The following is a 25,424-nucleotide window of genomic DNA, read 5'->3' as shown; positions in this document are numbered from 1 at the left end:
ATTTCTCTGTGTCCCGACCGCCAACCCCTACGGCGCCCCTACCCCACCCACGGCTGCTTCGCCCCACCCTGACCACTCGGGCTGCACACTTTGGTAGTTTCACGTCAGGTTTATTAGATCCCAAAATGTCACTCTACAGGATATCCCACATCTCTAACACCTGCCTGGCAGGCGGGGGCCTTGCGTCTCCTCCACTCCCTCCCACCAGGCCCCACTCTTCCTCCTTCCTCCTTGGGACACAGGAGTCAGGGGCCCCCACCCTGGCCCAGGAGGGAGCCCCGTCATGCTCCCAGAAACCAGGATTTCTGGCCTCTAGACCCTCCCCCTCCTCTTCAGCGACTGCATTTTTTTCCTTCCAGATGGAGTTGGGGGCTCCGATTGGGCTCAGCGGGGCGTGGACAGGCGCCGGCACTCATGCATCCGGTAGGCGCACATGTAGAAGATCCCTGTGTGAAAGCAGATCCCAATCGACACCTGCTCCCACCCCCAGGAGACCGCAACACCGCGCACGCTTCCTCCCTGGGCTGTCCACGCCCCCCCCCCCCCCACATCCCAGGCATGGAGCCCGCCTTCAGACTCAGTGCTGTGGAGTCTGTGTGGGTCCCCCCACCCCCGCCGTCATGTCACCCCCCAGCCTTCCCACCCCTCGGCCCCACTACCTGCGAAGAAGGTCATGAGCAGAGCCACCCAGCCCAGGATGTAGGACCAGGAGAAACGCCAGTCCCCGAAGCGGCGGCCGAGGAAGCTGACGGTGACTCCAGTGTAAATGGCCAGCCCCAACAGGACGAAAAGGGCTGGGGAGAGAGGCCAGGGAGGTATGGTTGCGACCAGGGCTGGGGTCGGGCGGGAAGGTGTGGACGGGACCGGGGCTGGGGTCGGGCGGGAAGGTGTGGACGGGACCGGGGCTGGGGAGAGAGGGCGGAAAGGTGTGGACGGGACCGGGGCTGGGGTCGGCGGGAAGGTGTGGACGGGACCAGGGCTGGGGTCGGGGAGAGAGGGCGGGAAGGTGTGGACGGGACCAGGGCTGGGGTAGGGCGGGAAGGTGTGGACGGAACCAGGGCTGGGGTCGGGGAGAGAGGGTGGGAAGGTGTGGACGGGACCGGGGCTGGGGAGAGAGGGCGGAAAGGTGTGGACGGGACCAGGGCTGGGGTCGGCGGGAAGGTGTGGACGGGACCGGGGCTGGGGAGAGAGGGCGGAAAGGTGTGGACGGGACCGGGGCTGGGGTCGGCGGGAAGGTGTGGACGGGACCAGGGCTGGGGTCGGGGAGAGAGGGCGGGAAGGTGTGGACGGAACCAGGGCTGGGGTCGGGGAGAGAGGGCGGGAAGGTGTGGACGGGACCGGGGCTGGGGAGAGAGGGCGGAAAGGTGTGGACGGGACCGGGGCTGGGGTCGGGCGGGAAGGTGTGGACGGAACCAGGGCTGGGGTCGGGGAGAGAGGGCGGGAAGGTGTGGACGGGACCAGGGCTGGGGTCGGGGAGAGAGGGCGGGAAGGTGTGGACGGGACCGGGGCTGGGGAGAGAGGGCGGAAAGGTGTGGACGGGACCGGGGCTGGGGTCGGGCGGGAAGGTGTGGACGGGACCGGGGCTGGGGAGAGAGGGCGGGAAGGTGTGGACGGGACCGGGGCTGGGGTAAGGCGGGAAGGTGTGGACGGGACCGGGGCTGGGGAGAGAGGGCGGGAAGGTGTGGACGGGACCGGGGCTGGGGTATGGCGGGAAGGTGTGGACGGGACCGGGGCTGGGGAGAGAGGGCGGGAAGGTGTGGACGGGACCGGGGCTGGGGTCGGGGAGAGAGGGCGGGAAGGTGTGGACGGGACCGGGGCTGGGGTTGGGCTTGGAGATGGGGGTGGGGAGTAAGGCTGGGGACAGGAGTAGAGGTGAGTTGGGTAGGGGATGGCGTCAGGGTATGGGTGGGGCAGAGTTGAAAGCGGGAGTAGGGGTGGGGTTGGCATGGGGGTGGGGCAGGGTTGTGCCACCATGAAGTGTTTTCCTGATGGTTGTCCCTAGTTGCTAGGGAAGAAGCCCTGAATCCTTGGAATTTCTCGAGCAACAAGAGAGTCCCTGCTGTTCACGTGAGCTTCTGCTAATGGACACGATGACTCATGGGCACCAGAGAGACCAGCCTTGGCTCTGAGGCACCTGACACCAGCTCCACCCCTGGACAGCAGAGGGGAGCTGGACAGTAAGTTTCGTCAAAGACCATGTCCACACCATGCAATTCCAATGAACCCTTGGGCACCAAAGCTTGGTGGGAACTGAAGCTGGCCTGGGAGCCCATCCAATTCCCTGGGTGGGTGGCCTCTGAGCCCAGGGGGCTTTGCTCTGTGTGTGTCCTCGTGTGTGTGGACCTGAGTGTGTCCCGTGGCTGTAAGGAGAGCACTTGGCTGAGTTCTGTGAGCTTCCAGCCAGGTTTTGATCCTGACAAGGTCTTGGGAAGCCCCGAATGTGTAGCCAGTTGGTCCACGGTGTGGGTGACAGATGGGTGGGCTGGGGGCTGTGCCCTCAAGGCTGTGGTGTAGCTGGCGTCAGAACGTGGTGGAGTTAGGCATACTCATGGAGTTGGGTTTGGGGTTGGGATAGGGAATGAGGAGGTGGAGGGGGTGGGAGCAGTGCTGGGGTGATGGGTGGGGGTTGAAGATGGGTAGGGAGGTGGGAGTGAGGAGAGGGATGGGGTGGGGGGACCACTCACTGGAGGCAAAAAACATGATGCCGGCAGAGAAAGGCCGGGAGAGGCGGGTGAAGGTGGACTGCTGAGCGAAGGCCAGGATGCCCATGACGATGCCGGAGGTGGCGCACAGAGCAGACAGGATCATGAAGGCCCGGGTGGCGTTCCAGTACGCTGTGGGAGCACCTGCGTCACGCCCAGGCCTCCTCCCCCCGCTGGGCAATGCCGCTACCTCGGGGACCAGGCTGCCTTTCCCTTCTCCATAGCCCGCACCCAGCTCCTCCCTCACCTCTGCAAACACAAACTCCTCCTCCCCCTCCACCGCCAGGCATCTGGCTTACGCGTAGCTCCAGTTCTGCCTGCCCTGGGCTGTCTCCCCTCTGGGGAAAATGCTTGCTGGGTGAATGATGGAATGCAGAGTCCCATATCACCTGCTAGCCCGTCACCACCCTCAGTCACATTTCACTTTCATTTTCTTCTTGTCCATTGGCCAGTGGCTGACTCCGCCCTGTTTATTGGTGTTCAGCTCACGTGTGCAATCTGTCTCTCCCCAACTAAGTTCTCAGCTCTGTAAGAACGAGGACCTTGGCATCTCATTCACTGCTGACTCCCCAGCACGCTTAGCCCCTGGGACATAATAGGTGCTCACTAAGTGCACTGGCCAACTGAATGCCCAGCACTCAACCAATCCTTTCTTGAGTTTCTCTCAGGACCAGCCATCCAGGAGATGCCCTGGGAGCACTGCTCATCTCTTCTTTCAGTTAGCAACTTCCATCTGTGCCAGGCTCTCTTCCCAAGCACCATTTTATTTATTCCTTGCAGGGCCCTGTGCTGGAAGCACCGTTTTTAGCCTCTTTGTTATCAGCGGAGATACACCAAGGCTCAGAGAGGTGAAGCAAACTTGCCCAGGTCCCATAGTCAGAAGCAGGGCTTAGAATTGAAACCCGGCCGGCGCCGCGGCTCAACAGGCTAATCCTCCACCTTGCGGCGCCGGCACACCGGGTTCTAGTTCCGGTCAGGGCGCCGGATTCTGTCCCGGTTACCCCTCTTCCAGGCCAGCTCTCTGCTGTGGCCCGGGAGTGCAGTGGAGGATGGCCCAAGTGCTTGGGCCCTGCACCCCATGGGAGACCAGGAGAAGCACCTGGCTCCTGCCTTCGGATCAGTGTGGTGCGCCAGCCACAGCGCGCTGGCTGTGGCAGCCATTGGAGGGTGAACCAACGGCAAAGGAAGACCTTTCTCTCTGTCTCTCTCTCTCACTGTCCACTCTGCCTGTCAAAAAAAAAAAAAAAAATTGAAACCCAGGCTCCAAGCCCACGCTCTGGGCCACAGGGCTCTTGTGTTTCTCGGAGCACCTGGGACAAACATCATCTTAGCTCGAGCCGGGAGCTGCTGCCCAGAGGAAAATCCAGGGCTGCTTGCGAAACGCAGTCTCGTGCCTCGTGCTGCTAGGGCTTGAATGGTGACCTCAGCGTCTTGTCTTTCTAGGTTTTAATTTCTAACCCGTGCTGCTAGCTTATCTGGAAACGGGGTTGCTGCAGATGAAATCGGTGATATTTTTTATGTTACAAGACAGAATTCCAACACACGTGCACGCACATGGAAAGCATCATGTAAGGATGAAGGCAGGGACCGCCTGGGGTGCGGCTCCCACAAGCAAAGAACACGGAAGACGGCCAGCGGCTGCTAGGGGAGACACAGAATGGGCTCATCTCGCCATCCTCTAGAGGAACCGGTGCGGCCTCGCCTCAGTGATGCAGTTCTAGCCTCCCACCCATTTCTGCTGCTCAAGCCCCCCCCCCGGGGCTCTGTCAGGCAGCCCCAGCACCTGAAGGCTGATGGCTCTGAGAACCTGAAAGCCTGGAGGGCTTCCGGGTGCCTGCTGGCCTCTGTCCTCTGTGTGGCGGCGCTGGCGCCCCAGTGGAGAGCACACTTTTCACCCTGCTTACTGCTACAAAGCCAGAGCACGGGCTCTGCCAGGCGCAGCAGCCGGGCGGAGGCTGGGGTGGCCCGGCCATGATGCGCCGGGTGCCAGCGGTCCGAGTACCGCCCATCCGAAAATCTTTCCTGTGCGGCTTCTGCCTCCTAACGGGCCCGTGAAGGGGGCACCCTGTTTCAAACAGGCCGCTGCTGCTCAGAGCCCGCTGCCGGAGGCGGGGGGTGCCAGGAGGGGGCGTGTGAAATGGGGGTTTTCTTTGTCAAAAAGGACTGCAGGTCCAGGTGTGGATGTAGAACGCTCCAGATGTTTTAAATGCCAGCCACGGATTCGGAAACTTAAAACAAAACTGAGGCAGAGCCAATAAAAGGCACAGCTGGGTCGAGCCCCTGGATCCAGCAAGGTGAGGGCTCCTGCTCCACTTGGCCGCCAGCCAGGGCCAGCCTCGCCACTGCCCCTGCTGCAGCTGACCTCCTGGGGCGCACAGGTGTCCTGCTGTCTCCCTGGGGCTGGCTCATGAGACAGGACAGGTGACAGCTCTCCCATCCCCCCTCGGAGAATGACCGCTGGAGGTCAAGTCTTATCAGCTAAACCATCGAATGGCTCTCTTAGTTCAGGGACAGGGAAAGGAGTTAACCCAGGGAAAATGTGTAGAAGAGTGCACAGCCGGTCGTTACCATAACAGTCGTGGTAACATACAATATACTCGTAACTTACTAACACCTCTACAACAGTGCGTCAAAAAGTTCGTGGAGAAGTGGAATCAAAGTTCCGTTTATTTTGATGCCAAAATATTGCTGAGGTCCTTGCATAGTTTTTTTCACAATATGCATTTTCCACGAACTTTTTGAACAGCCTTCCGGGAATACAGCATATTTTATACGATTGATTTATTACATAATGTATATTGTATACACGTATGAGAGAAGTGGCCAGGAGTTGCCCTGGCTGCCCCACATTTGGCAAAGGCCCTATGTCTCCCATACATATATACAATGTATATCATGTATGATTATTATACAATATACGGTACAATGTAACATTAATGTATTAGTCAATGCCTCCCGCCCAGGCCTGTCACATCCCCCAACCCCCTCAAGAGAATGGCTATTTGAGGTCAAGTCTTACTCATACAAACCAGTATGTCTATAAATATAAACTTACTACACGGCTGGCCTGGCACCCTGCAGGTGGTACAAGCCACTTTGCCTAGTCTTTGCCATATTGAGGGTCCTCCCGGCTTCTGAACACCCTGAAATCCCACCTCTGTCTCCTCCCTGCCGAGTGGCCTTGGGGTGGTCCCTTTCCCTCTCTGTGCCACAGGCCTCTCCCTCCGGAACTCAGGGGGTCCTCGGGCTCCGATCCCAGACCTCCCCCCCAGCCCCGAGGCTCACCTATGCTCTCCGTCTGCAGGAAGCACTTGCTACCCAGGCAGTACCGCCACAGGCCCTGGTGGGCGAAAGACCCCGACAGCCGGTACTGCATCCAGTGGTCTGTCGCCGTGGCCACCACCAGGAGGATGGTCCCCACCCAGGCACAGAAGAGGCCTCCGCCCATGAAGCTGTACATGGTGACCTGCAGGGAAGGGGAGTGAGGGGGTGGGGAGCCAGACTCCTGGCTCCTGGGAGAAGTGGTGCTGGGGGGGAGGGGGTGGGGAGTGGGCTCCCAGGACCCTGGCAGAAAGCGGCATTGGGTCCTGGGGTAGAGAAGGCTGGGGGCCTGGACTCCTGGGTCCCTGGGAGGGGAGGGAGCCGGGAGCCTGCAGCCCTGGGTCTTGGGGAAGAAGGGGCTGCAAGTCCCATGCTTGGTGCCTACCTGAGTGGCAGAACCTGCCCCAAGCCCTCCTTCTGCCTCGGCCCCTCTGTGCGGACTGAGCTGTGCCAGGATGCGGGCCTCTCTGGCCCCGTGGATCCCCCAAATCCCTTAAGCCTCCCCCACAATGGCCCCGCCACCCAGCAGCTTCCAGCAGGCAGAAATGCAGCGGTGGCAGAGGCCCCAAGTGGAATGCGCTGAAGCAGGGATCCAGGGGCTCCCGGGCGGCCCCGCTCCGTGACCCTTCTTCCCTCTCCACAAGCCCTGCTCACAGCACCCCCCGGGCCAGCCCAACTGCTAAGGGAGCACACACAGGAGACAGCGGCAGCTCTCCGTTTATTGTCAGTCAAGGAGCACAAACAGAGCAGGGGGCGGGGGCTACAGGTGTGTGGAGGCGGGAGCTATGCTGGACCAATGGGCTCCTTGTGGGGAGGGGCCAAGGGGAGGAGGGGGAGTTTGGAGACTGGGCCTGGCTTGGGGCTAGAGCTCAGGATGGGGTTAGAGGTGACTCCTGGGTGGGTCAGGAATGAGGCTAGAGAGCTGGGCGGCAGGTGGGGGCAAGGGTTGAGGGCATGGGATTGGGGAGAAGAAGGGAAGCAAGGGCTTGGGAATACAGTCAGGAGAGCACAGATGGGATTGGGGTTGGAGACGCCAAGGGACCGGCTTCCAGCTCAGGAGCGGGGCGAGGGATGAGGGTAGGGCGCTGGCCGCAGGTGCCACTGGTGTCAGAGCGGGCAGGGGTGGGTGTAGGCACGGGGGTGGGGTGGGGAGGTGCAGGGCTTCTGGCTGGCTTGGGATTCCAAGTTCCACCAGGGAACTTGTCGGACTCAGCCCTGAGGCTGTAGCTTAGGGGGTGGGGACGATGCGAACTTGGGGTTTAATCTCACAAGGCTTAGGTTCCCCTGGGCTCCAGGAGAAACCCCCTGGGGGTGGGGTGGGGGGACAAGAGGCCTGGGGGCCGGACCCCGCAGGGTCCTAGTACTCTGTCTCCCAGTCCTCAGTAGCGGGTGGCGTCTCCAGGGGTGCCTCTTCCTTTTTCCAATCCTGGGTGGGCGGCGGCGGCGGCGATGGCGGTGTCATGGATCGGGTCTTGGGGCCAGCCCCAGGCCCACCCTGCCAGCCCCTCTCTGGCTGCTCAGCCCTCCCGGAGCCCCACCGCTGATGGGCCTGGCCTCGGCCCGGCCTGCGCCAGGCTTCCCACTCGCCGCCGCGTCCCCTGGGCGGCCTCCTGGCAGTGCAGGGCTGGGGACAGCAGGAGTGGGGGGAGCAGGCACAGGAAGGCAGAGACTGCTGCAGGTTGTAGGCCCCCAGGAGGGCGCTGTGCAGGAGGTAGGACAGGGCGTCCAGGCGGATGGGGACCGTCACCGAGGCCAGGCTCTCGGGGAGCCCCAGGTGGGCTGGGTCTGGGGTGCCGAGGAGGGAAGCTGGCAGGGCTGGGCCGGGCGCAGGGGGCCATGACTCAGTCCCAGGCGACGGCAGGGGCAGGTTGTTCCTAGGGCGAGAAGGCAGGTGACAGGGGCTCCCCGTCTCCACCGTCCCGCTGCCTGGCTGTCTGCACCTGTCTCCCCGCCTGGGCCCACCTCTGACTTCTCACCGTCCCCTCCTGACCGCGACAGCGACTCTGCCAGGAACCCCAGCGTCACTCGGCGCTCAGCTCGCACCCCAGTCTCGTTCACCGTGGGGACCCCGCATTCTTCGCACTCAAGACGGCTTTGGTCGGTACCAGTGGAAGGGCCGCGCCTGGCGTGTGCTCCATCCACACGGACAGTGGCTGTCCATCCGTACGGCTGTCCTGGGCTTCCTGCCTGAAAACGTGTTTCCAGCTCTCTCCCTACTTCTAGGCCTCTCGCTCAGCTCCTTCACCAAAACCCTGCAAGGTTCGCTTCTATGTGATCATACCCGCCCCCCCCCCCCCATTTTTTCTGATGCCCTCCAGGGCTGCGGGGCGACCTCTCTCGCTGGCCGTCCCTTCCCCTTCTCGGGGCCTGTCCAACTCACCTCTCGGACTCAGGCCCGTCCTTTGGCTGTTCCATCCTCACTGGGGGAGGGGAGGTGTTTCAGCGTCTTCTAGCAACTTCCACGGCCCAGGGCCTTAGGGGAGCGCTGGGCCAGAGACGGGGCGTGGCTCCCGGAGCGCGCAGGGTGCAGGCCCCTGGCCGGGTCTAGTTACTGAGCGGCCGCTTCCCGGCATGCAAACCCCTCCGCCCTGGGACTCCGGGGTCCAAGTCCCCAGCTCCTTCCCGGCTCAGGCCAAGGGCTCTACGCCCCAGCCTCCTCCGTCAGACCCTGGAATCCAGGCCTCCGGCCCGCTCTTTCATACCTGAGAACTCCAGGCTCCCAACTCGGACCCGGGAGTCCTGGGCGCCCCATTCCTCCCATGCCCCATTCCCGCCGGGGTCCTTAGAGTTAATACTTTAGTAGCAGAGGGATAGTCCGGGCGGGGGCACGAGGGCCTTGGGCCGCTCCTGAGGCAGAGCGGAAAACAGGTGGGCTGGGAGTGTTAGCCTCGTAGCAGTGTTGTGTTGTGCAGTACTTTGGCAGTTACAGAAAAGGCACGGGTAACACAGAAGAGTCCATAAACTCTGCACCGTGTCTCCCCACCCCCACCGTGTTCTTATCGTCCATCGGCAGCTAAGAAGCTGACCTCTGAGGTCCACACTTGACTTGACTTGGCCGGCTTCTGGGCTCCCACGCGGCGTGCAGCCATCCAGTCTCCACGGCCTTCTCCCACCTGCCACCCTTGCTGTCTCTGCTGGTCACCGTGAGGGTTGAGGAGCAACAGGGTCAGTGGCTCTCTAACCTGGAGTCTGTTGTAGTGACTGATACTAACCCAGATTTCATGGGTCACCCAGCTGTACCTGAGAGAGGTGTCCATGGTCACAGAGCTCGTGAGTGGCCCAGCTGGGATTCGAACCCAGGCAACCGAGCTCTATAGTCTGTAGTGGAGACCCACAACAGCCAGGGCTGGGCCAGGCCGAAGCCAGGAGCCAGGAGCCTCATCCAGGCCTCCCACATGGGTGCAGGGGCCCAAGGACTTGGGCCATCTTTCACTGCTTTCCCAGGCGCATTAGCAGGGAGCTGGGTGGGAAGTGGAGCAGCCGAGACCCGAACCGGTGCCTGTATGGGATGTCGGCATCACAGGTGGTGGCTTAGCCCACTATGGCACAACGCCAGCCCCCTGTATCTTAGTGTTTATTCCAGGTTCTCCCCCCACAGAGATAAGAATGCAAAGCGGAGGCACAAGTGAGAGCAGGCTTTATTAGAGAGTGGACACACGTTCACGCGTGAGCGTGGGCCACTGCGCCCAGAGCGAGCTGTCATGTGAGGGCCACAGAGTTGTCTAGGAGGAGAGAGAGTGGGAGGAGGCCAGGGGAGGACCCACTGCCTGGCCCAGGCGCTGCCCTCATTGAGTATAGGAACGCGGTGGAGTTAAGCTTTCTCGGGGTCTCATGGCACCTCCATATGGAATATAACTTCCACGCGGCCATCATGGCATCTCCTCCTTCCTGGCCCTGGATGAGACAGGGGCGTCACGGGAAAGTGGGTGTGCTGGATTGACGGGGAAGGGGGTCGAGCTAAAATGCAGAGCTGGTAGATCCTAGCCTGCCTGTTCCTACCTATCCCCCTGCCCAATTCCCCCATATCACATGATATCACAGATTTCCAAAAGTTTTTGGAAAAATGGACTTCAGAGTTTATTTTGATGCAAAAACATGTTGAAATCCACGCATCGTTTATTTTGGTGCAAAGAAAATTTTTTCATAGTTGAGGGCATTCGTGTTGGACGTCAGAGGCTACACTCAAGACTTTGGATAGCTCTATTTCCTAATTCCGGTATTGCGATGACGTTGGTAAGCAGAGGTGTGACGTCATAAGACGTGAGAGCACTGGGCAGTCGGAGGCTCTACTGGGGGGGCAGGAAGTCCCGGGGCCAGGGCCACTCTGGGCTGTACGATGTGAGCGACGCCGGGCGGCCAAGCCCAGAGCTTTCGCCCGGGGCGTTTCTTTCCGTCCCAGCCGCTCTGACGAGAACCCCGACCTCAGATTTCCAGGCGAGGCCCCGCCATCTTGTTGCCTCACGTCCCTCCGCTCTGGGCGAGCTGTTACGCTTTCCGGGTCGCTGTCTTCACGCGATGACGTCATCCCAGCGTGACGGGTCGCTGGTGACTTATTTCACGGTTTCTACGACTGCGATCAGAGCGGAGGCGGGATCTTCGGTCGCTAAGGAAATATCTGTCAGTTTCGGATTGACTGGCAAGTTCTGAAAAGGGACCAATCGACTCCCGCGTCGGGGGCGGGGGCGCGCTCCGTGACGCTACGCGAGCCATCACTTTGCGCTCTGATTGGCGGGAGAGCTCGCCTTACCGGCCCCTTTCCTAGAGAGAAGGGCGTCAGATTGGCTGCTTTTCTGAGTCCCGCCCTCGCCCTCGCTCTCGCCCCCTGATTGGCTGGCGCCTTCGTGAGGCCTGTTTGCCCCTCTCTTTGTTTGCTCTCGCTTCAGTGGGCCGCGGCGGCAGCTACGGGGAAGACCCGTCCGCGGCCTGGAGGGCGAGCAGACCTTGTAAGGGAGACGCGGACCTGGGCTGACGGGAGAATCTGGCTCGGGCATCTGCCTCCGGGGAGCCCCGTGGACCCGTGCAGCGCTTCGGGTCAACCTCGGGGCGGCCCGGGTCCACAGGGGCTCGCAGACCCTCACCCCTTACCTGGGGCGGGGCCGCTGCTGCCCCCTGAGCCCTCGGCTCTCACTCGACCTCTACCCCTTGGGAGCCTCGGGGCGCCTCTCCCGGCCCCTGCCCGCCCGCTGCCCTGACACCCCCTCTGCGCCCCCATCCTGGAGCCGGGGGTCGTCTCCCCTCCCTCGCGCGCTCCCAGGCCTGGGGGGGGGGTCTCCGCTCTCCGCGCCCCTCCCAGCGCCGTCACGTCCACCAGGGGGGCCTTGGAGGGTGCAGGGATTTTCCACGCGGAGCGAGCCCGTCTCGGGCACGAGAGCTGGCGGGGGAGTGATGGAAACAGGCCCCAGAGCAGTGGTGGGACACGCGGTTGTGCCCTGGTGGGCAGCGGTCGGCTTGCAGATGGCTGGGGCTGCCCCAGCCTGAAGCCAGGAGCCGGGGGCTGCATCCGGTCTCCCTTGTGGGTGCAGGGGCCCAAGGACTCGGGCCACCCTCTGCTGCTCTCCCAGGCGCACTGCCAGGGAGCTGGCTCGGAGGTGGAGCGGCGCCCACGGGCGGCTTAACCTGCTGGCCCCTGGAGACATTTCAACAGCAGGTGCATAGCACAGCTAGATATGTGTTCAGCCCTGTGCGGGGGCCGGATGGCTCGGACATAGTGGCAGAGGGGACAGAGAGAGAGGGGTCAGACCGCGATCGTGGGTGGGTGTGGATTGGCGCCGCGTCCCGGCTCCGCCCCCCCGAGAGGCCGTGTCGCCCGGGGCGGTCACCCCAGCCTCAGTCGCACCTTGGGGGCAGCGCCTGCGAGGGCTCCGCGTGCAGCGTGTTATGAAGCCCCCCACGCGTGTCACACGGTGTCTACGTTGTAAGCACACGCCTGCGGACAGCGCGCGCACGCTCCCGGTGTCGCTGGAGCGTGGAGGGAGCAGCGTGGCCCTGACGTTTGGGAGGGGGAATCGCTGGGAGATGATGTGGGGAGCGAGAGACCAGCGAGTGCTGGCCCTGAGGCCCGCGGGCATCCCGGGGCGATGGTGGGGCCAGTACACGCGGAGTGCTTCAGGGGTGCGGACAGATGTCGGACAGGGAGCCATGTGGAGGCCGAGGCGGGGATCCCCACCTGGAGCGATCGTGGCCGCAGGACAGGAGCCGCGCGGTCAGCACCCACCGCGCAGGCTGTCCGCGAGCCGCTGTCAGGGGTCTCCACGTGGGCAGCTCATAAGCCGCGGTCTCCTCCTCGCGTTCTGGGGTGCAGCCGGCCTCCAGGGGATGTGGGCGTCTCCAGCAGGGTCGTCCCGGCTTTGCGCAGTGCCCACCCCTCAGGGTCTCTCTGTAATGCCATGCACAACAGGTCCAACCTCAACACCTGATCACCTCCCGAAGCCCCCGCCTCCAAGCACTGCCCAGGGGTCGGGTGGGGGTGGGCACACCGGAGGTCGGGAGGTCCCTGGGCTTGAGCGTATTGCCCCGCAGAGGGCGCCAAGAAACTGTGCGGCGTCTGCCCGAAGTGGGGTTGGCGGCAGGGTAAGAACTGGGGGAGGGGCACGGCTCCGCGTGCGGACACAGAGGAGCGGAGAGAAGCTCACCGGGCCCACCCGAGTCCTTGTGCTCTGGCTGCACAAGGGAGCCTGTGCTTGGACCCCTGCCTGCCCAGGGCCAGCCATGAGGGCCAGAGAAGCAGCTGCAGCCGGCAGAGGTCACCGCGGTGGCAAAGTTAGGTCAAGAGTCACGTGATCCGTTCGGCTGTTCCTCCTTTAGGCCCCACTACTTTGAGAAACTAGACCATGGAGTGGAAATGATGAGAAAAAAAAAAAATTATCTCCGAGCCAACTGGTCTACTTCCCTTCTAGAGGGGAACTCCTATCGGATGGGGAAGGGAGAGATGGCATTTAAATTGAGGTTCCGATTAAGACTGGGCTGAGTTTTCTTTTTTAAAGATTTTATTTACTTCTTTGAGAGGCAGAGTTACATAGAGGGGGAGAGAGAGAGATCTATCTTCCAGTTGCTGGTTCACTCTCCCCTGCGCTGGCAGGGGCTGGGCCAGGCCAAAGCCAGGAGTCTGGAACTGCGTCCCACTGCGTCTTCCGCTGGGTCGGAGGTGGAGCGGCCTGGCCTTGAGCCGGCACTCAGACGGGACGGACGCTGGTGCTGGCAGGTGCCGACGTGGCCTGCATCGCCAGCCAGCCCCTGTTTTAATCATCAGAGCTGACCGGAGAGTGGCATAACGTCTAAGACAGTGTTAAAGGAGGGGCGTACGCACAGAGCGTTCACCAGAGCCCAGAGCTGGGTTCTGTTTACACTTCCTGGAGTTGTCCGCAATCAGCCGGCTGGAGTGGGGACCCCGAGGTCGAGCTGGGCCTCCGGGCTTCGGGCCTGGTTTGTGTGCACCGAGTCCTTGTTCTGCTCGCTTGCACAGGGTCCTTCCAAGTCCAGAAGTAGGGATCTTTATTTTTATTTTTGACAGGCAGAGTGGACAGTGAGAGAGAGTGAAAGGTCTTCCTTTGCCGTTGGTTCACCCTCCAATGGCCGCCGCGGCCGGCGCACCGCGCTGATCCGAAGGCAGGAGCCAGGTGCTTCTCCTGGTCTCCCATGGGGTGCAGGGCCCAAGCACTTGGGCCATCCTCCACTGCACTCCTGGGGCGCAGTAGAGAGCTGGACTGGAAGAGGGGCAACCGGGACAGAATCCGGCGCGCCGACCGGGACTAGAACCCGGTGTGCTGGCGCTGCAAGGCGGAGGATTAGCCTAGTGAGCTGCGGCACTGGCCCAGAAGTAGGGATCGTAACACATCCTTTGGTGAAGTACCTGACCCCGGGTCAGACAGGTTGCCTAGCAACGCAGTCATAGTTTCCAAAGTCAGACAGATGCTCCAGGTTTAGCAACAGAAGGGTGTGGGGCGGGACGAGCGGAACCGTTCAACCTTTACGGAGCTACTAGAGTTCCTCATTTTGCCCGAGGCCCACCTGGCGGCCTCTGACTGCCTAAGGGGCAGCAGGTGCTTGCCCATTACAGGGTCTGTCCCAGTCTGGATCCCAGCCGGGCAACCGAAGGCAGGACTGTGGCCCATCTCTCCACCCTGTCTATGAAGTGAGAAGGTTGTGTTGGATGATCCCACACAATGAGTCTGTGTGCACTGGTTTCTGGTGGCCAGGTTCCGAGCTGGGTCCTGATCTCATTCAGTACCCGGATGGAGGCTTTGGCCAGCAACCAAGGCCCACTGGTGACCGAGGAGGAGCCATTGGTGACAGATATGTTAAGATGTTCCAGATGCCTGGGCGTGCATGGGACAGCCTACGGGAGGACACAGACAGACGCTTTGCACTGTGTTCGCTGCAACCTGTTTATTGCTGTACCTGCCCCCACCCGCCACCAGCGTCCCGGTTCTAAAGCCCTCAGTGGAACTTGATTTCTGCATAGTCCACGTGGGTCTCGGCGGACGTGGAGGCGGCCCAGGGCCTGGGGCCTGGGAAGCTGAGAGCAGCGTAATGGAGTTCCTCCTGCCCACACTCGGATCGCGGGGCCTGCGGGGGCGCGGTGGGTGCTGGGCCGTGGGGCCCCTTCTGCTTCCTCCTGGGTTCTGGGGAGTGGGCGCCCGGGGCAGGGGTCTGAGAAGGGCTGCCCGGCTTGGCCTTCTGAGTCCGAACCTGCGGGAGCAACAGGCGCCCTTCACGGACTTGTTCAAGAATGATTCCGCTGATTCCGGGCCGGGGGTCACAGCCCTCGGGTGGCGGGGCAGACAGCAGACAACCAAAGCACAAGGACGCCTTAGCGGCAAGTGGCAAGAAGGAACAGAGCGGGGCAGGAAGAGTGCGTCCGAGAGCCGTCTGCAGTCCTGCGTGCAAGCAGCACTGGCCACCGCAGCCAGGACGAGCGATCCACCCAGCCGACCCAGCCTTCCCCCTCTGCAGCTCTGCGGGTGTTAACAGCGGGACTGAATACGGAGCCAGCACAGGGAGAAAGCTGCGGCAGCGGCGGTGTCTGTATCGCACGGTGGGGGGCGGAAGCAGAGGGGAGAGCAGCGGTTCCCAGAGCCTGGGCCGATGACGCACGAGCTGGGCGAGGCCATCTCCTGAACCCGCGCCAGGGCCCAGGCCCTGTTCTGAACGCCTCACAGGCACAGGGTGCTAAGCGCCCAGAATAAGCCTAGAAAGCAGGTGCAACCGTGATCCCTGGGGTCCAGGTCAAGGAACGGAGACTCGGAGGAGCCGAGCGCTTTGGGCAGGAACACACAGGAGGAGAGCAGGGTTTGAATAGGTGGGCTGACTTCAGACTCCGCCCCCAACACACACACACACACACACACACTTAATAATTGAGACATACCACCTCTCAGTGATAGTAACAGTTAAGAAGTTAATTGTGGGGCTAGCGCTGTGGCGCCAGCATCCCATATGGGCACAGTTCTAATCCCAGCTGCTCCACTTCCGATCCAGCTCTCTGCTATGACCTGGGAAAGCAGTGGAAGATGGCCCAACTCCTTGGGCCCCTGCACCCATGTGGGAGACCTGGAAGAAGCTCCTGGCTCCTGGCTTCAGATTGGCCCAGCTATAGCCAGTGGATGGAAGACCTTTCTCTCTGTCTCTCCCTGTCACTGTCTGTAACTCTACCTCTCAAATAAATAAATAAAATCTAAAAAAAAAAAGTTAATCGTGGTTAGTAATGTCACCGGCGATGGTGATAATGGAGTGGGGGCTATGTTGAGCAGGTGTCTGTGTCCTTGTCCCCAAGCTAACTCTCGGGGGGAACACAGCAGGCCGTGAGGACTTGCCGAGGTCTCCTAGGGCGTCAGTGCCGGGGTCAGGAAAGGGGGAGGGGTCGTCAGCTTTAGTGCCAGGCAGGAGGGGTGGCAGGTCACCTTGGGCACCACGTTGATGTAGTCCAGGATGGTGCTGCTCCGCGACACCTTGGCTCTCGGCACCGCTGGCTGGGCCGGCTTCTTCCTTAGCATCTTCACGCTGAGGGGAGGAGTCCCGCCTTGGCGTGTGCTGTGGCCCCTCCCCTCCCCAGGACCCCAGACCCGGGCAGGGCTGCCCCTCGACTCACATGATCAGGATGAGGCAGAGGAAGAGGAGGGTGGTGACGCCGATGCCCAGGTAGACCCCCTTGGAGAATGCCACGGAGGCCAGGCCCTCATCTGCGGGGGCGGGGGCGGGTTGAGGCTTGGCCAAGCCCGTTCCGCACCGGGCACTCAGGCGTCCACGGCATCATCACACCGCAGCCACGTCCCGTCTCCCCGCGCCCAGGCTTTAGGTCTTCCGTTCTCTCTATCTGCCCAGGCCACAGGCCCCCTCCCCCCACCTGCCACACAGCCTCGGCATCCGAAGGCCGCTGACCTGGCAGCAGCAGGATGGTGACGCTCTGCGCCCCCTGGACGTTCCGGGCCTCGCAGCTGAGCCTGAGGTCGGAGCCCAGCTCCCCGCGGAGGCTCAGGGAGCTGTTGGCCCAGGGCCCGGCAGAGCTGGAGGTGACGGTGAAGGAGGCGTGGCTGCTGTTGCCACTGCTGTTCCCCGCCAGCAGCCGCTCCCCGAGCCGCCAGCGCAGGGAGGGGGCGGGCCGGGCTCGGGAGGAGCAGCTGCAGCGCAGACCCCCGGCCTCCCAGGAGCAGGAGGGGCCCTGCAGCTGTGGGGGGTCTGCGGGGAGGGAGGGGGGAGGAACAGGACTCAGCAGAGGGCCCCCTCTGTCCTTGATATCATGGGGTTCTGGCCCCAGGGGCCCCCAGACTCACATTGAACAGAGAGACTCAGAAAAACCCGCAGGGAGCCCAGCGGGTTCTGGGCGAGGCAGGTGAGCGCACCCTCGTGCTCCGGCTGCACCCGCGGCAGCTCCAGGACCCCCGGCTCTGAGGGCTGCGAGCGGCTGAGCGTCTGTGTGCCCCGGGCCCAGCTCAGCTGGGCTGGGGGCTGGCTGTGGGTGCTGCAGACCAGGCGCAGGCTCTGGCCCTCCAGGACCGGGAGGGCCGTGCCGTTCCCAAGGTTTTCCAGAACTGGGGGAGGAAAGAAGCAGGGTGGACGCGCGACTCCAGACACCCGGCCCCCACCCCCACGCCGGGCACCAGGAGGCCCCGGCCCCGGCTGCTGGGGCCCCTCTCCCACCTGTCCTGTTTCCTTGGGAAACTATCACTGTCAGGCTTTCCGGAGGATCTGAAATGAGACGGGGAGCAGCTCAGGGGGGCGGGGCTTCTGTCTGTGCAGAGGAAGCTCCCTGAGGACTAGGGAAGGGAGGGGGCCCAGACACAACCACCCCAAGGCCGCAGAGGGGCCCCTGAAGCCTGGGGCTCCAGCCCTGCCCTGTCCCCAGCCCCCCCCCCCCCCCCCCGTGGAGCCGAGCCCCGGTCGCACTCACACTGTACCGCGAGGTCCAGGCTGCGGTTCTGGGAGCCCCTCCCGTTCGCAGCGTGGCAGGTGTAGTGCCCCGAATCCGCAGGCTCCAGCCTGGGCAGCTCTAGCGCCAGGGACGTGGGGCCCGAGGGCAGGGAGCGGGAGAGGACTCTGTCCCCCAGGAGCCAGGTCAGCGTGGCGGGCGGCTGGCTGTCGGCCGCACAGAGGAGCCGCAGGGACCTGCCTTTTGGGGCTTCCAGGAGACGGACGCCTGCCAGGGGCTCCGGGGCTGGGGGGAGAGACAGAGACGGGGTGGGGGGACCCTTCAGAGAGGAGCACACCCCTCACTCCCTGAGGCCCTCACCCCCAAAGAGGACTGGCCCAGGACCCGCAGTACCTGATGCCTTGTCCCAAGAAACGCTGATGACAAGGTCTTTGGGTGCATCTGCAACAGGATCGTCAGCTGACTTCAGGGTGTGGATTTTTTAAATAAAGATGTATTTATTTATTTGAAAGGCAGGGTGACAGGGAGACGAGAGAGAGAGAGAGAGAGAGAGAGAGACAGGGAGAGAGGGAGAGAAAGGGAAAGAGAGGGAGAGAGAGGGAGAGAGGGAGAAAGAGAGAGAGGGAGAGACAGGGAGAGAGAGAGAGAGATAGGGAGAGAGGGAGAGAAAGGGAAAGAGAGGGAGAGAGGGAGAGAGGGAGAAAGAGAGAGAGAGAGAGGGAGAGACAGGGAGAGAGAGGAAGAGAGAGGGAGAGAGAGGGAGAGAGAGAGAATCTTCCATCCACTGGTCAGTGCGCAGATGGCCACAATGGCAGGAGCTGGAGCTCCATCCAGGTCTCCCCCGTGGATGGCAGGGGCCCAGCACTTGGGCCACCTTCCGCTGCCTTCCCAGGCGCATTAGCAGGGAGCTGGATCAGCGGGGACTGGACCAGCACCTCCCAGATGGGATGCTGGCACCCCAGGCAGCGGCTTCACGCAGCTGCAGGGGAGGGCGTGTTGTTCCCACCACTAGAGAGGACCCCTGCGGGGAAAGGCAAGGGTGACCAGCAGGGAGCAGAAGTGACCGAGCAGCGCCACAGCAGCGGGAGTGGCCAGAGGACCTGCGGCGTGGCCACCGCCTCCCAGGGCGGGGGAGCACCTGGAATGCCACGCCTTTCCCTCCCCGTGCCCCCTGCGCACTCACAGGCCAGGCGCAGGTGGACAGTCTCCTGGGTGCTCTTTGCCGCGAAGTCTGCGTGGCAGGTGAGCCCGGTGCCCTGGTCCTGGGGCCGGGGGGTAAGGCTGAGCACTGAGAAGTGGGAGCGCAGCGGTTGGGTTGCATGGGCGGAGACGGCTGCCCCCGTCCAGGAGAAGGTCGGGGCTGGACAGTGCTCAGAGGTCAACTTAAACACGCAGATGGCGTTTGCCGGCTGCCCGGGTTCCAGCATCCCGGGGATGAAGATGTCTGGCTTCTGAGTCAGGGCTGTGGGAGAGGGGACGGTGTAGCTCTCCAGGGGTGCCCTGAGGAACCCCTCTGGCCCGGCCCAGGTCCTTCCCCAGTGGGAGGGACGGGGCTTCCCATCAGATTCCACACCTGCCACATCCAGGTAGAGCCACTGCTTGAAATTGTATTTCACTTGGGGCCCTCTCTCCAGCCGAAAGAGGTACCAGCCCGAGTCTTCCCTCCGCGCCTCTCTGAGCAGCAAGGAGCAGTTGTACTGGCTGGGGTCGCCCATGAGCAGGAATCGGCCCTGGGTGTCCGCCTGTACCTCCCTATCTGGGCGGTTTGTGGCCACTGGGAAACCGGAAATCGTGTGCGTCTCGCTTCTGAACCAGTAGCCGTACGCCGGGGTATCAGAAGTCCAGCTGTCCTGGGGGTATGTGAGGGAGCAGGGCACGAAGACGCACAGGCCCTCCTGCACCATCACGGAGCTCGCCGCTTGCAGCCGGTACTCCTGAGCCTGGGTCCCTGTGGGCAGACCGAGGCTCAACCCGCAGCCCCAGCCCCGACCAGGCCCCCGCGGCGCCGGCCCACTTACCCTCCGACAGCAGGGACAGCAGCAGAGGCAGCAGCATTGTGGCTTTAGGAGGCACTGGGACACGGTCGGCACCCTCGCATTCCCCAGCCGTGCTTGTACCCAAGGGGAAGCCGAGGGCGGGAGCTGAGCCCTGGGAACCGAGGCGTGAAGGGAGCCCAGATGCGGTGGGACCCCCTCCCCCTTCGTGGCTGGGGCCTCCCCCACCCCCCGCGGCCCCCTGGCCTACGTGGCTCTCTGCCCGCCGCCTGCTAGATGGGGTCCTGCCCCAGACGCCGCTGGTGGGAGGGGAGGGGAGGCTGTGTCTGGCTCCGGGAGGCTGTGGCTGGGTGGGGGTGGGGGTGGGGGCTCTCCCTCTGGGCCCTGGTCATTGAGGAAGCAGAAGTGAGAGTTCTCACTGGGGAGGCCCCCGTGGTGGTGGTGGTGGTGGGGGGCAGAAGAAGAAGGGGTTTTGGAGGGAGTGATCTTCCGTGCTGGAGTGCACAATAAAATTTGCAGATAAAGAACGGACACCCTGTGGCCTGTCTTGCTCCCTGCCCTAAACACTGTGTACAATATACTTGCACTAAAAAAAAAAAAAAAAAAAAAAAAAAGACAAAAAAATCATTTTTTTTAAACTCCCGAATTTAAATGTAACGAGGCATTTTGCATTTTTGTTCTAAACCTGGCAATCCCGGGCTGGTCTCTGCCCCACCTCTTCATCCAACCTGGTGAGCACACTGACCCCTGGCCCCCACCCGTCTCGCTTGGGCAACACTGACTTGTGATCGGAACACCCGCTATCTGAAGCTGACGTTGCTGGCAGGCGCGCCAGGCGGTGACGACACAGCCGGAGGTGGGGGGAACGTAGCTAAATGAAGTCTCCCAGACGTTCCCTCAGCCCCTCAGCCCGGAAACTGCTCTGACCCAATCATGCAGAGACACGGTGCTCACCCTGTCAGCCGCACGTACGGCAAGCGCCAGGCGCCCCACCGCCCACAGCGCCCCAGCTGCTGGGACACCTCCATAGGGGGACCCCAGTTCCTGCTGGCACACAGAGGCCAGGACGGGGCTCCTGTCCCCATCCTGCCCTTGTCCTCACATCCAGGGTGTGGGTCGGTTCCAGCAGTTATTATAAAGGGGCCGGTGTTGTGCCCTGATGGGTTAAGCCGCCTGTAGCGCCACCATCCCCATCCAAGTCCCGGCTGCCCCACTTCAGATCCAGCTCCTGCTCATGCACCTGGGAGAGCAGCAGGTGACGGATGGCCCAAATGCTTGGGCCCCTGCACCCACGTGGGAGACCTGGATGGAGCTCCAGGCTCTTGGCTTCCGCCTGGCCCAGCCCTGGCCGTTGCAGCCTTTTGGGAAGTGAACCAGCGGATGGAAGACCTCTCTCTCTCTCTCTGTCTCTGTCCCCCTCTCTCTGTAACTCTGCCTTTCACATAAACAAAACAAATCTTAATAAAGTTATTCAAAACAAATGAGAGCACACCAGCTACCAACCATGATTCCCCGTTTTGCACGTTGACCCACACTTCTGTCAGCTGACGCTGAGGGAGGCTGGGCTCAAGGTTCCTGGGAACGCTCCCCCATCATTTCTTTGCAATTTCCTGTGATTTCATAGTTGCTTCAAAGTAAAGTTGAAATCAGTACCAACTAGGAGCAGGCATTTTGTGTAGCGGTTAAAACCCCTCTTGGGACCCCCGCCTCTCACATGGGAGGGCCTGGGATCGGCCCCGCCTCTGCCTCCGACCCAACTTCCGGCCGGTGCATTCCCTGGGAGGCAGCCCACGTGGGAGACCCAGGTGGACGTCCCGGCTCCTGGCTTTGGCATGGCCCAGTTCTGGCTGGTTCAATTATTTGGAGAGTGACTTGCCTCTCTGTCTCTGCCTCCGCCTTTCAAATAACGATCAGCCAAAACAGTCATCATGTTTAAAAAGTGCAGGGTTTCTCAGTCTCCGCACTGTCCATATTTTGGGTCTGGGACCGTCCAGTGCTGCTGTAGGGGACAGAGCGGCCCCCCACCCCCACCCCGCTGGCTGCACTCCCAAGATACCACGAGCGCCCCCTGCCGTCCGATCTGGGACAAACAAGAACCGCCCGCAGGCATTTTTAGGTTGCCTCCTGCGCCCTGGGCTGCAAAGTGACCCCCGACGGAGGACCGTGCAGGTCCCAGCCACCGCCAGCACCCCTCCGTGCGGCAGCGGGGCCTGCGGGGGACTGGCTCTCCCCGATTCCTTCCCAGCAGGGTTGTTTGTAGCCTGCACCGCAGCCGGAACCCGTCGCTCACTCATTTCCATGGTGTCTCCGAGCGCTTAGAAGAAAACCCAAACTCCCCCTCCGACCCTACCAAGTTGTGGCCCACGCCGACCTCCCCTGGGCGCGCCTCGGGGCCTCCTCGCCTCGCCAGCGCGTCCACCCGGCCGCCGGCTCTCTGCCTCCCCGCTGCGGCCCGGCTCTTCCCCCTCCGAGAGCGCTTTTCCCACGGCTAGTTCCTTCTCACGGCTCGCGGCGGACGCCATGGCTCCCGATGGCCCACCCACGCCGTGTTCTGTGGCTTCTCAGAACTTCCCACCCTCCCTGCACGTGACCCCCAGGCCTACGGCCACTCCTGGTCACACACACACACACGACACGGGGGTCCAGCTCTCCGCCCAGCTTTTTGCTTCCCAAACCGGCTTTTAAAGGCTCCTGCTTTCCTTCTGCAAGCATGGGGCGCCCATGTTCCTCTCCCTAAATTCCCAAAGGTCTGGGCATAGCGGGTAAAGCTGCCACCTGCAGTGCCGGCATCCCATATGGGCGCCGGTTCCAGTCCCGGCTGCTCCTCTTCCGATCCAGCTCTCTGCTATGGCCTGGGAAAGCAGTGGAGGATGGCCTAAGTCCTTGGGCCCCTGCACCCACGTGGGAGACCTGGAAGAAGCTCCTGGCTCCTGGCTTTGGATCGGTGCAGCTCTGGCCGTTGCAGCCAACTGGGGAGTGAACCATTGGATGGAAGACCTCTCTCTCTCTCTCTCTCTCTCTCTCTCTCCTCTCTGTGTAACTCTGACTTTCAAATAAATAAATAAATCAGGGGCTGGCGCTGTGGCTCAGTAGGTTAATCCTCCGCCTGTGGTGCCTGCATCCCATATGGGCGCCGGTTCTAGTCCTGGCTGCTCCTCTTCCAATCCAGCTCTCTGCTATGGCCTGGGAAAGCAGTAGAAGATGGCTCAAGTCCTTGGGCCCCTGCACCCTTGTGGAAGACTGGAAGAAGCTCCTGGCTCCTGGCTTTGGATCAGTGCAGCTCCAGCTGTTGCGGCCATTTGGGGAGTGAACCAGCAGACGGAAGACCATTCTCTCTGTCTCTCCCTTTCACTGTCTGTAACTCTACCTGTCAAATAAATAAATAAAATCTTTAAAAAAAAAATCTTAAAAAAAATAAATCCACAAGGTCAAGACCAGGGCCCAGGGCTGCAGCCAGGGCTGTGCTGATGCAGAGGGGAGCCGGGAAGGTGAGGGCTTGGGAAAGGATGACAGAGGGGTCCCAGCGATGGGTGGGGTCCAGGTCTGGCCGAGGCGCCTCTGTCTCTCAGATACCCCAGGAGCAGCCCAGGATGTGACCCGGGCCCGGGTTCTGGGTCCGTGCCGCAGTCAGGGCTTCGCCACCAGGGGGCGCACCGCCCGCCCAGCGCAGGCTGACCCAGGCCCTCGGGGTCCGCGCTGTCCTGGGTTCCAGGGGCGGGCTGCTCTCAGCTCGGGTGGCGGGGGGGAACGGGACGCGTCCCGCAGACCTTGCTCTTGCAAAGGAGGCTGCGAGCGCGCTCTCCTCCCCGCACCTAGGAGGAACCGGTGGGCAACGCGGCCCGCCTGGCCACGCACTTCCCAAAGCCCAAGCATTTCCGCAGCCCTGGAAAGCACCTGCCGCTGGGCCCTCCCACACCCGTCTCTGCCTCCACATCCGGTCAGAGACAGCCAGAATCCGTATTTTTAATCCGCACCGATTGAGTCGGTTTATTGAATTTCCTAGGAAGGGAACTGCGCAGTGCGCACTCTCGCTGCCTCCCGCCCCCAGCGTCTCTGCGGGTTTTTTTTTTTCTGATGAACATAGAAGTCTTCATTGACCCTGTTGACCTTCATTGGCCTTCGCTGACCCTGTCCACGCGGCGTTTAGTCCATGCACCTACTGTGTGACCATCACTTCTGCCCGTTCCCACCACCCCAGAAGTGGTCCACCTCTCCGCCTGCCTCCGCGCCGGTGACCACGGGGCCGCCTGCCATCCCCCGGGGCTTTGTAAATGGAACCATGCTTTCTGTGCCCTCCAGAAAGCTCCAGGACTCTGCAGGCTGGGCTGCCACTTAGGGGAGCGTTTCCAGGGTAAACCCGGCCGGCAGAATGAGTTAGAACTTGATTGATTCTGGTGCGCCACACTGTGCACGGCCCGTCGCCCGCGGAGGTGCGTTTGGGTGCCTTCCACCTTTTGGCCCACGAGAACAGCGCGGATACAGAAACCCATGTGCATACTTTGGTTTGGACGTCGATTTTCTATTCTCCCGGTGTTTCCCAAGGAGTGGAGCTGCCGGGTGGCACGGGGACCCCACGCTGAGCGCTCCAGGTCTCCTGTGCGATGGCGACAGCACACGCCCCTCCCACTGCCTCCCAGGGGCCGCCCCTCTCTGGGGCAGGCTCTTAAGCCGGGAAACGGGAGTCCTCTGATGTTTTTCTCTTCATCCCTATTCGGCCACTCAGAATCTCGTTCGATTTCATATGACATTGAAGACCAGCATTTCTGTCTGCAAAAAAAGGCCATTGAGGTTTGGAGCTGCCGTGGGTTCAGCAACTCCGGGAGGAGGCGGGGCTGCGGGCAGGGCCGCGGCCAGGATGAAGAAGAAGCAGGGAGCAGTCATCTGTGGCTCTGGGGAGGGCGCAGGGGGGAGGTCAGAGCGGGCCGCATGCCCTGGTCTGGTTTTAAAGTTGGAGTCACGGTGCCATCAGCGTCACGCAGGAAGGGGGCTTGGGGAGGAAGTGGGCGGCTCAGCCTGGGCTATGCTGAGAGCAATCCTGGGACCACTGTGGGGGCGGTGTCCAGTGAGACGCTGGCCTCCCTCATCTGAGAGTCTAAGGCGCCTCCGTGCCTGTATCCCCCATGCCGGCTGCTGCGGGACCTCGCTCTGAGAGAGACCAGGGCCTTCCGTGTGGCCAGATGGGGTGCAGTGGGCAGCAGGGATCTGGGGGAGCAGCTGAGGGGAGAGAGCAGCCCCCCAGCCCCGGATGCCTGGCCAGAGTCAGGGACAGATGTCCATGTGGCATTCCCACCTGCAGCTCAGCCTCCTAACCACCCCCCCCCATAGCTCTAGGACTCCGGGATGCAGCCCCAGGCCCCTGCCCTCCCCACTCCCGCTCTGGCCCTGGGGCAGCCCTGCCTGAGCAGGACCAGGCAGAGGTCAGCAGCGGCTTCCCCGATGGCCACCAGCAGCCCCCGTGCCGGGGCCATGCACAGGCCACAGCAGAGAGCTGGGTCGGAAGTGGAGCAGCCGGGACTCAAACTGGTGCCCATATGGGATGCCAGCACTGCAGGCGGTGGCATTACTCATTATGCCACAGCGCAGGCCCCTCTAACTTTCTATTGTCGGTCTCCTAACAGTGTCATTCTCAGGACACTAAGCCCTTGTGTCCCCAGATGTGTGCCGTGCGGGGGAGGAGGAGCAGGGTGCAGAAGGAAGAAGGGGGCAATGCGTGCAGGGTGGTGCGGGCACCCGCGGGGGGGGGGGTGCAGGGTGGTGTGGGCATCCGCGGGGGGGGTGCAGGGTGGTGTGGGCATCCGTGGGGTGCAGGGTAGGTGTGGGCATCCTCGGGGTGCGTAGTACCCCCGGCTGCTCCCTGGGGGAGTGGAGGCCACCAGGAGGCTCCTTCTCAGCTCCCGAAACCTGCGGATGTGACCGCAGAAGCAAGTGGGTCTTTTTTTTTTTGACAGGCAGAGTGGATAGTGAGAGAGACAGAGAGAAAGGTCTTCCTTTGCCGTTGGTTCACCCTCCAATGGCCGCTGCAGCCGGCGCACCGCACTGATC

General features: G+C 62.3%; 3 protein-coding genes across 5 annotated transcripts; all 3 read right to left on the bottom strand.

Moving 5' to 3' along the window:
• Positions 1–94: 94 nt before the first annotated feature.
• On the bottom strand, positions 95–6,482 carry LIM2 (lens intrinsic membrane protein 2). Its single transcript, NM_001099962.1, has 5 exons — positions 6,409–6,482; positions 5,988–6,168; positions 2,685–2,834; positions 660–794; positions 95–446 (listed from the first exon to the last, which is right to left on the bottom strand). The coding sequence occupies exons 2-5, from the start codon at positions 6,160–6,162 to the stop codon at positions 385–387; spliced, it is 522 nt and encodes a 173-aa protein (NP_001093432.1). The 5' UTR covers positions 6,163–6,168; positions 6,409–6,482; the 3' UTR covers positions 95–384.
• Positions 6,483–7,193: 711 nt separating this feature from the next.
• Positions 7,194–8,438, bottom strand: C18H19orf84 (chromosome 18 C19orf84 homolog). Its single transcript, XM_070062962.2, has 2 exons — positions 8,404–8,438; positions 7,194–7,897 (listed from the first exon to the last, which is right to left on the bottom strand). Exons 1-2 carry the CDS (start codon positions 8,436–8,438, stop codon positions 7,381–7,383), a joined length of 552 nt encoding a protein of 183 aa, XP_069919063.2. The 3' UTR covers positions 7,194–7,380.
• Positions 8,439–10,065: 1,627 nt separating this feature from the next.
• On the bottom strand, positions 10,066–19,973 carry SIGLEC10 (sialic acid binding Ig like lectin 10). Of its 3 annotated transcripts, XM_070062931.2 has the most exons (12): positions 19,633–19,973; positions 19,407–19,536; positions 18,962–19,336; positions 18,572–18,850; positions 17,782–17,829; positions 17,410–17,673; positions 17,160–17,207; positions 16,793–17,050; positions 16,401–16,697; positions 16,111–16,201; positions 15,923–16,022; positions 10,066–14,711 (listed from the first exon to the last, which is right to left on the bottom strand). In XM_070062931.2, exons 2-12 carry the CDS (start codon positions 19,441–19,443, stop codon positions 14,460–14,462), a joined length of 2,049 nt encoding a protein of 682 aa, XP_069919032.2. In that variant the 5' UTR covers positions 19,444–19,536; positions 19,633–19,973; the 3' UTR covers positions 10,066–14,459. The 3 variants fall into 3 exon arrangements, with proteins under 3 accessions (XP_069919032.2, XP_089174983.1, XP_069919033.2); XM_089318857.1 differs by lacking the exon at positions 19,633–19,973 and having other exon boundaries at positions 19,407–19,606; XM_070062932.2 differs by lacking the exons at positions 16,401–16,697; positions 19,633–19,973 and having other exon boundaries at positions 19,407–19,605.
• Between the last annotated feature and the right edge of the window lie 5,451 nt (positions 19,974–25,424).

This window comes from Oryctolagus cuniculus, chromosome 18, assembly GCF_051225735.1.
Source record: "Oryctolagus cuniculus isolate XC-2025 breed Fujian yellow rabbit chromosome 18, ASM5122573v1, whole genome shotgun sequence".
In the NCBI taxonomy this organism is placed as follows: domain Eukaryota; kingdom Metazoa; phylum Chordata; class Mammalia; order Lagomorpha; family Leporidae; genus Oryctolagus; species Oryctolagus cuniculus.
The sequence above is the reverse complement of the archived record's forward strand: the minus strand, read 5'-3'. Positions and strand labels throughout refer to the sequence as shown.

Excerpts from the sequence above, each read along its gene's own strand:
- SIGLEC10 (XM_070062931.2), bottom strand. The coding sequence starts at position 19,443 with ATGCTGCTGCCTCTGCTGCTGTCCCTGCTGTCGGAGG. Across the intron at positions 17,674-17,781 it reads TTCTTGGGACAAGGCATCAG|CCCCGGAGCCCCTGGCAGGC; the intron begins GTACTGCGGGTC and ends CTCTCCCCCCAG. Across the intron at positions 16,698-16,792 it reads TCTGAGTCTCTCTGTTCAAT|ACCCCCCACAGCTGCAGGGC; the intron begins GTGAGTCTGGGG and ends CCCTCCCCGCAG.
- LIM2 (NM_001099962.1), bottom strand. The coding sequence starts at position 6,162 with ATGTACAGCTTCATGGGCGGAGGCCTCTTCTGTGCCTGGGTGGGGACC. Across the intron at positions 2,835-5,987 it reads CCTGCAGACGGAGAGCATAG|CGTACTGGAACGCCACCCGG; the intron begins GTGAGCCTCGGG and ends GTGCTCCCACAG. Across the intron at positions 447-659 it reads GCTCATGACCTTCTTCGCAG|GGATCTTCTACATGTGCGCC; the intron begins GTAGTGGGGCCG and ends GCTTTCACACAG.
- C18H19orf84 (XM_070062962.2), bottom strand. The coding sequence starts at position 8,438 with ATGGAACAGCCAAAGGACGGGCCTGAGTCCGAGAG. Across the intron at positions 7,898-8,403 it reads GACGGGCCTGAGTCCGAGAG|GAACAACCTGCCCCTGCCGT; the intron begins GTGAGTTGGACA and ends TTCTCGCCCTAG.